This window comes from Girardinichthys multiradiatus, chromosome Y, assembly GCF_021462225.1.
Source record: "Girardinichthys multiradiatus isolate DD_20200921_A chromosome Y, DD_fGirMul_XY1, whole genome shotgun sequence".
NCBI lineage: Eukaryota > Metazoa > Chordata > Actinopteri > Cyprinodontiformes > Goodeidae > Girardinichthys > Girardinichthys multiradiatus.
The window spans coordinates 25360502-25374048 of NC_061818.1; the positions used below are offsets into that span (position 1 = coordinate 25360502).

At 37.5% G+C, this 13547-nt stretch overlaps 1 protein-coding gene across 1 annotated transcript; it reads left to right on the forward strand.

Annotated features, from left to right (window-relative positions):
• Positions 1-743: 743 nt before the first annotated feature.
• Positions 744-13205, forward strand: LOC124863864 (metalloproteinase inhibitor 2-like). The gene is made up of 5 exons (XM_047358396.1): positions 744-1199; positions 11414-11514; positions 11614-11722; positions 11845-11966; positions 12098-13205. Exons 1-5 carry the CDS (start codon positions 1070-1072, stop codon positions 12293-12295), a joined length of 660 nt encoding a protein of 219 aa, XP_047214352.1. The 5' UTR covers positions 744-1069; the 3' UTR covers positions 12296-13205.
• The last annotated feature ends 342 nt before the right edge of the window (positions 13206-13547 follow it).

The window sequence follows — 13547 nt, forward strand, 5'->3', positions numbered from 1 at the left end:
ACCAAACCTATATTTTTGCTCATCTGCTTTTAAGAAAAAGAAAATTGGCTGCTATCTCAATTGAATATTTTGTATTTTACTATGAAAATAACTAACCACTCATTTGTCATTGTTGTTTTTTAGCATTTCTGTTTAATGATGATCAAAACATGAGTTGACATTATAAACACAAAGAATTTTCATGAGTATGGACAAGGATATGTTTCCTACGTGATAACCCGCACACTTACCATATTTGCTCAGTGAGGCCATGGGGTGAAGCATTTTCTTTGGTAGATCAAGGTCAGATGTGAAGAGACCCGGAATGTCACAGATGGGGATCAAATGTGTAGTTTTTTTTCCTGGTGATTTCATGTGTTTGGGTTAATATTCAAAATAACAAAATACAATTTTACATTTTACTCCCCAAAGAACAAACAAACAAAAAACATGTATTCTGTTTTGATGTATTATTTTGTGTTTCAAAAAAAATTTTAAAAATTGTGTGCTTGATTTCCATTTCTGGTTTTTGATGAGAATATGTAATTGTCAAAACATGCACGGCCCAGAAATATATTATTATTATTATGATTATAAAGAATTTTGACAATTTGGCAATCATCTAGGAGACATAGGTCAAGTTTAGTTCAAGAAAACATAGATTTAAGAAATGCAGCTTTTCATAAAAAAATAGAGACAATCGGACGCCGGAGTGTGACTTAATTATCCGGTTCCTTGATGCAACACACGTGTGTCAGGTCGGGGCTGACGGAGTTTCTCCTCACATGTGAAAAGTTGGGAGTTCCTGACCTCTCAGCTCGTCGCCCTGAACAAGAGGCGGAGCCTGATGCCAGCACATAAAACTCGCCTTCTCTCTGTGGTGGAAAACAGACGGAGATCGAGGGTGATCGCCTTTGCAGTTGAAAAGATCCTCTACTCTCCTCCAGACCGTCTCGTATTTTGACAGCTGCACCGTCTGTTCCTCACTGAAAGCTGGGGATCACTCTACTTCTTTAGTCTGTAACCTTCACAGAGTACTCTTCCCAACCTCCTCCTTCTAGCCACCTTTGTAAGTTAGAAGTTTTTAAAGATGAGCTGCACGATGAACAGCTGTTTAGTCGCTCTGGCGATCCTGTTTCTGTGGCGTGTTGAAGAAATGGCAGAAGCCTGCAGCTGCTCCCCTGCGCATCCTCAACAGGCATTCTGCAACTCAGACGTTGGTAAGTTCATTTTTTGGCAAATAATTTATCAAGCTGTCTATGAAATGTTGCATTTGTTTATGTTGCACATAAAATGCGTATGGTATGTGGAAAACGTATTAGCAATCTATCTGCTGAATAAAATGTAGGGTTTCCTTCTTTCCGTGTCCCTTCTCCTTTTTCCCCCTATAATCATCTGTTGATATTCCTGAATCTTGCAGTTGCAGTTATTGCACTCTATCTTCTTTTCATTAAAACCATATGCTTTAAGATAAAGCTAAAATAAATGCAGTCAATCTCCAGAAAACATGTTATCAGTATGTTGTAGTTTTTGCCATAGGTATTCTATTCCTACATAAAGATTTAAATAGATTCCTCCTTGGACATTTTTTTTTTTTTTCCAAAAGGGGGAGTAAACATTTTGCCTTCTGCAGAACACCACTTTAAGGAATACCTTGAGCTAACAGGGACCAGCTTGTGCTGCTATTTAAGTTAGGGTTTGCTGAGCCCCCCCCCCCCTTTTTTTTTTTTTTTTAACTCTGCAGCAGCCTGGGTGTGTGGCATTTATACAGAAGGGAACTCATTTAGACATTTTCCTCAGCCATGGCATTCCTAGGCTCTGGAGATTGAAGAAATCACTTTTTTTTTTTAAAAACAGTTTACAACCAATGAAAGGCTGGAGTTTTCTTCTAGTTTTTTTTTTTTTTTTTTTCCGTTTAGATCAGACAGCTGGGAAAAGGGCATTATTTGTCAACTCTGTCGTTGGATTAAGGCCTAGTTTTTGCTACACCAAGTGCGTGAATAATTTGCAGAATGTTGGATGAAAATGATTTTGCTGCTTTGCATGGTTGCATCACTTTGTGAATGTTCCACAGTGTGTGAAATTGTTGTTTTGCCCATGCTGGATAACATTTACAGTGGGAAAAACCCAACATCTCTAATTACAGGCATCAGCCTAGCTACCTGAACACCCCCTCCCTCCCCCACCTTTTTTTTTTTTTTTTTTTCTTCTGATCAGGACAAATCTGGTTTGGAGAGTAGATGGATGTCTAAAGGACTACAGTTAGTTATTTTTAATCATTTAAAGGAACACACTCAAACTCTTATGTCGTTGCCCTTGACTTACAGTATAGACTCTTTTTTTTTTAAATGTATTTATTTTTTTTTTTGTATCTGCTCTGGTTGCAGTTTTACAGTTTCATACCCCTTAGGCTTATCCTTGTTTTGTCACTCTTCAACAACAAACTCCAGTATGTTTTTATTAGGATTTTATCTGACAGACTCACATAAAATAGCACATAGTGGTAAAGTGGAAGATAAATGATGCATGTTTTAAAAACAATTTTACCAATATCTGCAGTTGTAGTGTGCAGGTGTATTAACCCCCCTTTATTCTGATATCCCTTAAATGAAGGCATTGAGGTAGCAAAGAGGCCAATGGTAACTCTGGGGGAGTTGCAGTGATCCACATCTCAAGTGTAAGAATCTGAATAGAGCGATCTTAACCCATGCACTTCACAAACCTGGTCTTTTAGAAGAGTCATTTCTTTAATCTATGTAGGGGACATGGGAAGGATCAGATGGAAGGTGCTCTGTGATCCAAATGTTGCCTGCTGCCATACACCTGACCTAAATGAATAGGTCAATAACATCCTTCTGGTAATGCAATCATCTAATTCAGGTGAATCAGGAGCAGAGACGCATTGAAAACAGGAAGGACTGAGTCCTGAAGACCAGGACTAAGAACCACTGCATTAAAGTACAAAGTTTGTGCAGGTCTTTGAATGAAGAAGGCGCTTTAATCAGATGAAACCAACACTAAATATTTTTGACAAATGTGTAAAAGGTTATGTATAGTGGAAAACACTGCACATCACACTGAAGACACCACTGTGAAACAGGGTGGTGGAAGCATCATGCTGTGGGCATACCGTTCTTCCGCAACCACTTGTAAATTGGTAAAGGTTGGAAAGATGGATGGAGCTAAATGCAGGGAAACCCTGAAAGGGAACTTGTTACAGGCCAAAAAACGGGGGCGAGGTTAACTCTTCAGCAGGACAACAACCCTAATGGTTTAGTTCAAAGCATTTTCACATGTTTTAGGTACAGACCTGAATCCAATTAAGGTGTGGCAAGACTTGGAAATTAATGTTCAGATTGTCCATGTTTAATCTGACCGAGCCAAAGTTATTTAGCAAAGAGGAATTGGGGAAAAGTCATTACAGAGATCCAACACTTTGAGGAACCTGTGTCATTTTCCCTTCATATCACAGTTGTGCATTATTGTGTTGGTCTATTGCATAAAATGGCAATTTTGAAAAAAGGTTTGTGGCGGTAACAGAATATTCCAGATACAAGTCGCATTGTTTTTTTTTTGTTTTTTTTTCCCAACCCAGACAGTGTGGGGCCCTGACTAAACCAAGGTGCTGATAGTCACCTGAACGTCCTGAGTGATTCACTGAATCAGTCTCTGAAGTCAGGTCCTGACACGACTCTGAAACTGACACCTCCGCTGAGGCTTCAGCACCATGGATAGACCCTGAGAAATATATTCTAAACAAAGGTGTCTGGGAGCTCCAAGTCTCTGGCTAAAATAGTTATACATTCTTCCCCCTGTTCTGCCATGTATGATAATTCACTGTAATTGGGATTTGGCATTATATTAGACCAATTTTAAAGAGTCTGGGTGAACTCAAATGGTTTTAGCTGCATCCCAAACGAGACAAGACTTTGTTTTGCTGCATCACTGGAAGATCGTCAGTTTTTTTAAATTTTATTTAAACTGGCAGAACTAACTGCAAACTTTGTTTTTTCCATGATCAGAATAATGATCTGCTGTCTGAGCTTTAGAACATTTGTGAGAAGGTGAAATTATATATTTGTATAGAATTGGTATGCTTGGTGGGATGCAAATTTACTGAATCTCTTGTATTTCCTAATTTGCCCAGATGTAGGGAAACACAGTGTCTGCCACTAATTGCTCAGAGTCCTGCATATGTAGTTCACCAATAGAAGATCTTAAAAATGGAGAACTGGAAATGACAACATTTCTTCTTTTGGAGGAAGATTTAATCAGTGGTTCACTGTAAGCGGAGCTATTGCAGTGGCAAAAACCACTAATCCAGTAGTCTCTTTTTATAAGCTTTTATTGGAGCATGTCTTATTTCTCTCACAATTACAGCGAACTAAATGTGGGCTTCAGAAAGCCTGATGTCTGTTTATCTTATATCAAAGCATGTACCAAAGCATTTCTACCACTAATGAAAATTCATCCCCTGGCTTTTTGCCTGAGGCAGAAGAATGTTTAGGGACCATATGGTGTCCTCATCATGGACTCCTGCACTTCATTTCAAATTTGTATACAGATCATCTGTGCTGCTTTTTATTCAAGAAAAGTGAGTAATTTGAGACCTTGAAAGGAGAACTGGCCTAAATTTGACTTCCTAGATAAACACCGCAGCCCTTCAAGCTGTGCAAACAGTGCTGACACTGAAACCAGGTCTTTCCTTTCTTTCTTACCCTCTCACTACAGCTGCTCGAATCTCCAGTATGTCCTGCAATAAAACACTGGATGCATTTATTCAGGAAACTTGTGGAGAATCTCAGCCTCAAAATTACAAGTGTGATTTACTTGTTAACAACTTTTTTTTTTTTTTTTTAAGTACAGTTCAGAGATTCATTATGCTTGGTGTGTTTTTCTTTTACTTTAATGGTGGTCTGTACATGCAAAAGACCATTCAAGTCACGCAGCCCTGAGTCCAAATTCAAGTTATTCTATCCTACAGAAAACATGTCTTGGAAAAAGCTTTCCATGCTTCCCTTCCAGCATGAAATCACTTTACCATGAAATGTATGTGGAATTTCATTTAGTTCTAAAGAATCAACATGTATGGATAAAATATTTTCCAGTTGGAATCAAGTTATTCATCATAAATTCTTGTTTAGGCAACCTAGTCCAAACATTATATTGTTGTCCATTAAGGTTAAAATGACACTTTAAGATTAAGGCCAACACTGAATTCTGAAACCTACTAACAATGTTGTTCAGCTAGCTTTTATTAGTTTGATAAATCCTGTAGTCTGATTCCTCCAGCAGGTGCAGTTCTAAGTGTGTAGTCTTCAGTCTCTGTCGTGATTTTTATTTTTTTTATTATTTTAAAATAAACACTCAAACTTAATTTTGCAGAGTGATTCAAGTGTTTAAAAAAAAAAAAAAAGTTATAGCCATGTGGGGTTTTCTTTTTTTTTTGTTTTGTTTTTTGTTTCCACAATGATCTAAAAAGCTGCAGAAACTGAGAATCTCTTTAGTTTTTGTTCTGCCTTTGTGGCCTCTCGGAGGAAAGCAGATGCAATTAAATGACATGCATGTTGCTTTTTTCGCCTTTTAAATTTTTTTATTTTTAATCCTCTCCCATGACCAAAATAATGTTTTGCAAAAGGTTATGTTTATTGTTTGAGTAACTGGAAGATTCACCGCTTCCTTCAGTTCCCAGTTTTGTAAGCCTTGTGGCCATCTAAAGGGCTTTGTCAGCCTCTTTTAGTAATCATCACAGCTGAGGATAGCTGTGTATAAATTGTATACCAGTAAAGAAAACCAAATCAACTCGAACAAAAAAACACAAATTACGTGGAATGGAAGTCATGATATAAACGCTGTTGTAGATTTCGATGCTTATTCTGGGCGAAACAGTGGTGTGATGGTTTGCATTGTCACTCCAAAACAAAGGTTGACCTTTTTATGCATGCAGGTTCTTCCCGTGCCTGTGTGGGTTTTCTCCCCACCCACCCACTGGGTACCTAAAATAAAGTGGGATGGGAATATGAATGACTGGATGATAACATTGGTTAAACTGGTGGTATTTTTACATAGTTGATAGGAATGTGTCCTTGAAGGTTTTTTTGTTTTATTTTTTGTTCCTGTATATTTCAGTTTATGGTGTAGTGTCTATGAAACCCTCAGATATGACCTTTTACACACTTAATTTAAGGCTTTCAAAATGTCTTCACCAAGATCTTTAGATCTGGTCAGTTTAACCTCTTATCTCTGACAATGTCCCAAACTCTTCAAGATATAAATGTTTTTAAGAGCTTTCAATGCTGTTATGATCAAAAGTTGTGCATTTGGATGTTTGCCCATACATGTGAAATAGTCCTTTTTTTTTAAAATCCATCTATTTATTTTTCCTTGCTGATAAACTGGAATGATGTGCAATATTATGTCTGGAAAGATTATTGGGGAAGAAACAATTATTTGGATTAATCGACTATAGAAATAATCAGCAAATTTAGTATTGGAATAATCTTTAACTGGAGTATATAGAATCTAAAACACAATATTTATTGCAAGAACAACCCACTTGGAGCAGTAATTAGGAAATTGTGCAAAAAATATCTACATTTTGCATTTTAGATGAGGGGGGGGGGGGCCTTTTGTCTGTAAATATGTTCTATCAGAACTCCTCCAGTGGCATAGCTTTAGCTTCACCTGGTTCAAATTCTGTTTTTAAGGGGGGGGGGGAAGCAGCACCTTTTGAATATTAATCAAAAAAATTGTCGACGGATTAATCAATTGGCAAAATCGTTATTTGCACCCCTATGTTACATAATCCATAATTTATTCATGGTTACTCCTAGGAAATGTTAAATATAATATAAAAATAAGTCTGTCTCTCTGGAAGATGACATGTTGATAAGCTTAAATGAAAAGCATCTCAAATGAGAGTAACATTGCTACAGATATTTTATACTGTTTTGGCACAAAGAATAATTTTGGTGTGGGGGAAAAAAACCCACACAAATGGTGACACTGAAAGAGTGCAAGAAAGAAACAGAATATAGAACCACAAAGGAAGACGAGGCTGACCTAGCCATTCTTTTGGCTTTTTTGGCTTGTTCTTTTGTCTACACTTTAATGTACAACCTGGGTGAAATATGTTAGCCCCCAGGTCTCAGCAACAGGGTGACCCTTGAGTTGGAAAAAAGCCGTGTGCTGGGATTGTAAGACGTGATGCAACAAGATCCGGACCAAAGTAAGATGTTTCCGTTCTTCTGATAAGGTGGCATGCCCAGGGCTCTTGGATACTCCCCCTCCTTAAAACTCCAAATATTATGAGGTTGATTCATATTTTTGCTGTGAAATCACTACTTAAACAGGAGAGGTCAATAAATACTTAAAAGCTAAAATGAATTTTTTGTTTTAATATAAATCTTTTTTTTTTTTTTTTAAACATGATAAATTATTGATTAGAAAAATTTCCCATTCAAATAAGAGGCTAGTGTGTGTTTTTATACAGTTTAACATGGCTTCCAACCCACTACAACAGAATTAAATTTATCATAGATTTATTAGTTTCAGCCCACAGATATTTAGAGTGGTATGTCTTTTATTCCCATTAGCCCCATGCTTTTTGGCCTTTTACAGTCGCCCTACTTTACTTTACCAGCAGTGATCCTATAATCCTGCACATTTGATCAAAAGAGGATTAACCAGTAATCCCCTGCTTCGGCAAAAAACTTCAAGAGTTTCTCAGCACCTATTTAGCATGGGTTCCAATGAGTGATGGGTTGCATGTTTTCTGACCGTGATGCTTCAAAATGCAGTTTTCTCCACATAAACATGAAATGTTTACATTTGCAATGTTTCTTTCACCACTCTGTTTGTGTCTACTGGAAACAAAAACTCAAAATTCCAAAAGATATTCACATTATTACAATAAAACCAGAAACGGTGATGCAATAGTAAACAAAAGTAAGTAATTTAGTAAAACATTCAACAATGAATTGAACATTTTTAAGCCAAAGATTAAGGGTGAGTCTTTTTAAATGGACCCTTTTATAAACTTCTAGCCATTGAAAATCTTATACCTTTCTTATTAAAATCCTCAAGACTGGTGAAAAAGTTGTATGTATTCATATTTTGAACTGCTTGATCATAACCAGGTTGTAGGTTGAGCTTCAAAATGCAACAGCAAAAGAACAGAGGCAGGAGACAAAACAAATGGTAGGTGAATAATTGAATATGACTTTTAAACTCAAACAGGCTCTTCATCCCCTGATCGAAAGTTTATAGCCTCTGAACATTTTCTAAATGGTACCAAAAGTGATTAGCCACACCATTGTTGGTTATCACATCAATAATTAGATATTTTGGGTACGAGTGTTGTTAAGAGGCTGGTGGGAACATTGAGATTGAACGCCCTTCGTAAAACCAACTTCACCACAAGGAACAAACTGATTTCAATCTTTGTAGACATTCCCTGCCTTCCAGTATTAAACCTTTTTTAATATAATTTTAATCAGAGGAACTTGCAGGTTCCAAAAGAGGAACTTTTATGTCCTGGAAGAAGTCTTTTGTCAGGTGCGATCCTGTTGACTCACTCATCGGCATACAAACAAAGGCACTCAGCCACGAGGGATGCCTGCTGTAACATCCCCACATAGCCAGCTACTATCACGCCATTCTCTTGTAGATGCCTTCTTGTATTTATTGGACTGCAGTCAGGATCTGTAAATGGCTTTTTTAAATTTTTTTATTTATGTTGAACTTGCCTGTGTCTTCAGACAGCCCCTTGGATCCCCTGGTGCAGCAGGTGACATTTTCTTTGAGTCTACCTTTTGGTCATATAACTCTAGGGATCTTCCAAAAAATTCAAAATTGTCTTTGTTTATCCTTTTAGAGAAACGGCGCATTGTGGGACTCCTTGCTTGTGCAGCTCAACAATCTTGCCACATTCACACAGGAAACCTTTGTGCCATCAGGGAGTTATGGCAGAATTGATGCCTGATTAAAAAATTGGAAAATGACTAAAAAGACAGTTTTATGCAGTTTTTTTGTTTGTTTTTTTAAGGCTATGGTCCTAAATGTTTGATCAACTGATGAACACAATTTTTGAATCTAAATGAGGTTATTGTTTTGTTTTTTACTTGTTCGTGTTCATCGTTTTTGTATTTTGAAACTTCTTACAATTTAGCTATGATCCACCAGCACAAAACGCAGATTGTTTTAACTTTCTCCTTGGTCTTAAGATTTTGGTTTGTTTGTTTTTTGGCAAATTATTCCATAATTTGGTAGCAGCAATGGAAATTAGGATCACCTCTAACATCTAAAAACATATTATTTAACCTAAGTGCTCTTGCTTTCTGGGCCGCACGGTGGCGCAGTTGGTAGCACTGTTGCCTTGCAGCAAGAAGGTCCTGGGTTCAATTCCCAGCTGGGGGTCTTTCTGCATGGAGTTTCCATGTTCTCCCCGTGCATGCGTGGGTTCTCACCAGGTACTCTGGCTTCCTCCCACAGTCCAAAGACATGCCTGTTAGGTTAATTGGTCTCTCTAAATTGCCCTTAGGTGTATGAGTGTGTGCATGGTTGTTTGTGTGTTGCCTTGTGATGGACTGGCGACCTATCCAGGGTGTACCCCGCCTCTCGCCCATAGACTGCTGGAGATAGGCACCAGCTCCCCCGCGACCCACTATGGAATAAGCGGTAAAAAATGACTGACTGGCTCTTGCTTTCTTTGAATACCTATTTTAAAGAAAAGCAAAGCTTCACCTTGGCTAGAAGTTGCAACTAAAGGAACTGATTAACTTCCCAGCATCTCAAAGTTACCAAAACTTTAAAGTTAAATTCATAAAGCAAGTCATTCACGTCTTGATATGATTAAGACAGTAGTATTAAAAACCTAAATTTCTTCAAATCTTTGACTAAGCAAAATGTTTAGATGTCACTGAACAACAGTGGAAAGGAACATTAAATTTTAAAAAGATAACAAAGGTATAATGAAAACAAGACTGTGCCAAGGATGGAACCTTAAAGAAATCCACATGTGAGAGCTGCTGCTGTATGTCTGTGAATTGAGAAGCTCCTGTTATAATTAAAACAAACGGTATAGATCAACTCTCTCAAAACCAAACATCGTAATGCTCCAGCCATGATAACATGATTCTATTGTCTTACAGTGTCAAAAGAGCAACCCAAGTCTAAAAGCACCAAGATGGCTGAGGTCATTGAAATGTTTTAAGAACTATTTCGGTGCTAGGAAAAGTTTGTTGAATACTGTTTACCTCCAAAATTTTGTGACTGATTTAAAAAAAAATATATATTTTCTTGTCAAACCAGGAATTAAATGGGTACCTTGGAATAGGCTTTTGAGAGGGGGAGACAGACGGAGACGTTTAAATAATTGATCTTATTTGGTAAAGTAGTAGGCAAGTCTTTTATCCAACAAAATCTGCAGCTGCCACCTTGAGAAAGCAAAGACCAAACTGGAATTTGAGAGAGAACATCTGGTTAGCATTAACTCTGTCATTGGTTTCCTCCTCTTAAAAATGTAAACTGTAAGCCCTTTCTTTCTGCTGTGGTGTTAGGAATTTACAGTAATACATTATGCAGGTAATCCAGTGGTATTCGGTGCCATGTTGTGCCCTGAGAATTTGAGCTGCTTTTTTTTTTTTTTTTTTTTTTTTGGGTTTTTTTTTCAGAGCTCATGAGGGAAACATTGAGGCAACATGCAAAAACAATAAAATAATATGTGCTAGATTTGCATGTCAGCACCTCTCCAGATGGCGAGGCTGGCTGGCAGAGAGGCCTGCAGGCTTTTCAAAGACTGCTGACTGACTTCCTCCTACATAGGCCTTAGAAACTACAAACAGGGAGCACATATTCTTCCCTTGGACTGCAGCTGAAACACTCATGTGCTTCTGTCTTCTCAGCAGTTAGCACATGTGAGCCCTCAAATATACAGTGCTTTGCAAAAGTATCTATACTCCATACATGAACACAAACCTCAATGCATTTTAAGATTTTTATAGACTAACAAAAACTACCACATTATTTTTCAAAAATAAAAATCTAAAGTGTTATGTACCTATGCATTGAGCTTCTCCTAAGTTTATTCCCTTGTAAAATCAGCTTTGAATTGCAATCACAACCACAAGTCTTTTGGTGTATGTCTCTACCAGGTTTGCACATAAAGAGCATGAGCAGCTCAGTCAGATTAGATGTGGGAGTGTCTGTGAACATCAATTTTAAAGTTGCATTCATTCCATTGTAGCTCTAGTGAGCTCCTAACACTATTGCACTGTATTTAGCAGATCCATCTGCTGATGTGCTGATGTGTGGCTGTAAAGTGACAATGCTGTTCAGATTTAGCCTAACGTTGTTTTTTTTGGGGGGGGGGGGGGTTTCTCTCCTTTGAAATAAAATCTGTTTAATCTGGGTTGCTATGTTTTGTCCGTTTTAGTAATCAGGGCCAAAGTTGTTGGAATGCAGGAGGTTGACGGTGGCAATGACGTATATGGAAATACCATCAAACGGTTCCGATATGACGTCAAACAGATCAAGGTATGAGGGGAAAGCTGTTTTGGTTCTGTTTGTGACTAAAAGCACCATTATTGATGATGATAAATCTGTTTTTGGATTTTTTTCTGTTTGAATCACCAGATGTTCAAGGGTCCCACTCAGGATATTGATGCAATCTATACTGCTCCATCCTCAGCAGTGTGTGGAGTGACTCTGGGCACTAATGGAAAGAAAGAGTACCTCATCACAGGTAGTGTTTTTGCCTCATTCCCAATTTATTGTAAAAAATTAAAACATTGTTCAAAATGAATCCTAATATTATGATTTTGACCAGATCTAGTTGCTTGACCTATATTATTTTACAAATCGTAGGTAAAATGGAGGCTGGGATGATGCACGTCACCTTGTGTGACTTCATTGAGCAGTGGGAGACTCTGAGCGCCACGCAGAAGAAGAACCTGATTCAGCGCTACGAGACCAGCTGTGATTGCAGGGTACAAACATTGTTTCTAAACTTTGATGAATCTAAAGTATATCTAGATGTAGCTTTGCAATATGAGAGAAAAAGATATATTTATTTCCCATAAATTGGTTTCCTCACCTCAGCATCTTCTGTAACCCTCAGATCACCCGCTGCACCTCCATCCCCTGCATGATCAGCAGCCCAGCAGAGTGTCTTTGGACAGACTGGGTGATGGAGAAAACGGTGAACGGGGAGCAAGCCAAACACTACGCTTGCATTAAGAGGAACGATGATTCGTGCGCCTGGTACAGAGGCAGTGTACCACCCAGAAAGGATTTCCTGGACATTGAAGACCCATAACTCCTCTTCTGTGGAACTATCTGAAGACGGTTGCAGTTTAAATAATCCAACACACACAAAAAAGAAAACAATAATCCTTGTAGACATTTTTTTTTTTTTTTTTTTTTTTTAAGCTGTTGTGTGGAAGCTCTGGTAAGAGGCAAACTATTGTTAATTATGTCAGGTTGCATGTTATGAAAAACTCTGCACCTTTGCCCACTTCAACCCTTTTTGAAGCACTTCCTCATCAACCACTTACACTCCATCTGAAATGAAAAATCTCAGTTTAGTTTACTGTTTTATATATTTCTCCTTCTGTGCTTCTCATCTGTAATGAATTAGTTTTTGTTTTTTTTATTATTTAAACTGAGATTCAAATTTTGAATGCAGCATTCAGAAACTTGAAAATTTTCTCACAGCACCCCCAATTTGTTACAATCTATGCTTTTGCTGTAAAATCAATCCAGAATAGACAAAAATCCACTTTGAATAAAATTTTTGTAAACATTTTCAATAGGAAGGGATCACATTTATTCAAGCATTACAATGAAAACAAGCACACATTCTAATCAGTCTTCTGACAAATAACACCACTGATTTAAAAAATGTAAAAGACCCAATTTTGCATTAGTTTAATAAACTGATTTTGTATTAAATAAAGTAGTTATATCAGTGTTCAATGTCTGACTCGACCTCTTGAGTTGTTGCATATGGAAGGTTTTGTAAGCAAACATTTTCCATGCAGAAATACTCAAAAGAATATAAATTTTGAGCGGTTGTCACTTCGCTTTAATATAAAATTGTATAATTTTTTTTTTTTCCGATGTGATATCTTGTGCGGGTTTCACGTGGGATTTTGGAGAACTGTTTTTTGCATGCATGTCAAGCTCAAACCGTTTTTGTACATTTGGCTATTAAAAGGTTAATACTATGTTGATGTGCTGCATACTGGTAATTTTTAGTATTTTGTGCATAAAACAAGCCTACTTTTATAGGGACAAACTCTTTAGAGTTGGTTGAAGCAGAAATGAAGAATCACTTTGTTATAACTAATTGTTTATGGAAGCAGTTTGAGCTATAATAGAACAATTGACCCTATTATGGCAAACTGCTGCCCCCTGATGGTGAAAAACACAGAGAAGACGAAGACGCACGAGGCAAACCATGTGCCCAGATCAACACTTCATATGAGATGAAACTTGGTTTAATATGGATTGTTTATGACTCAGTACAGTAGTGCATTATATTTATTGGATGTGCCTGACCTGTTTTA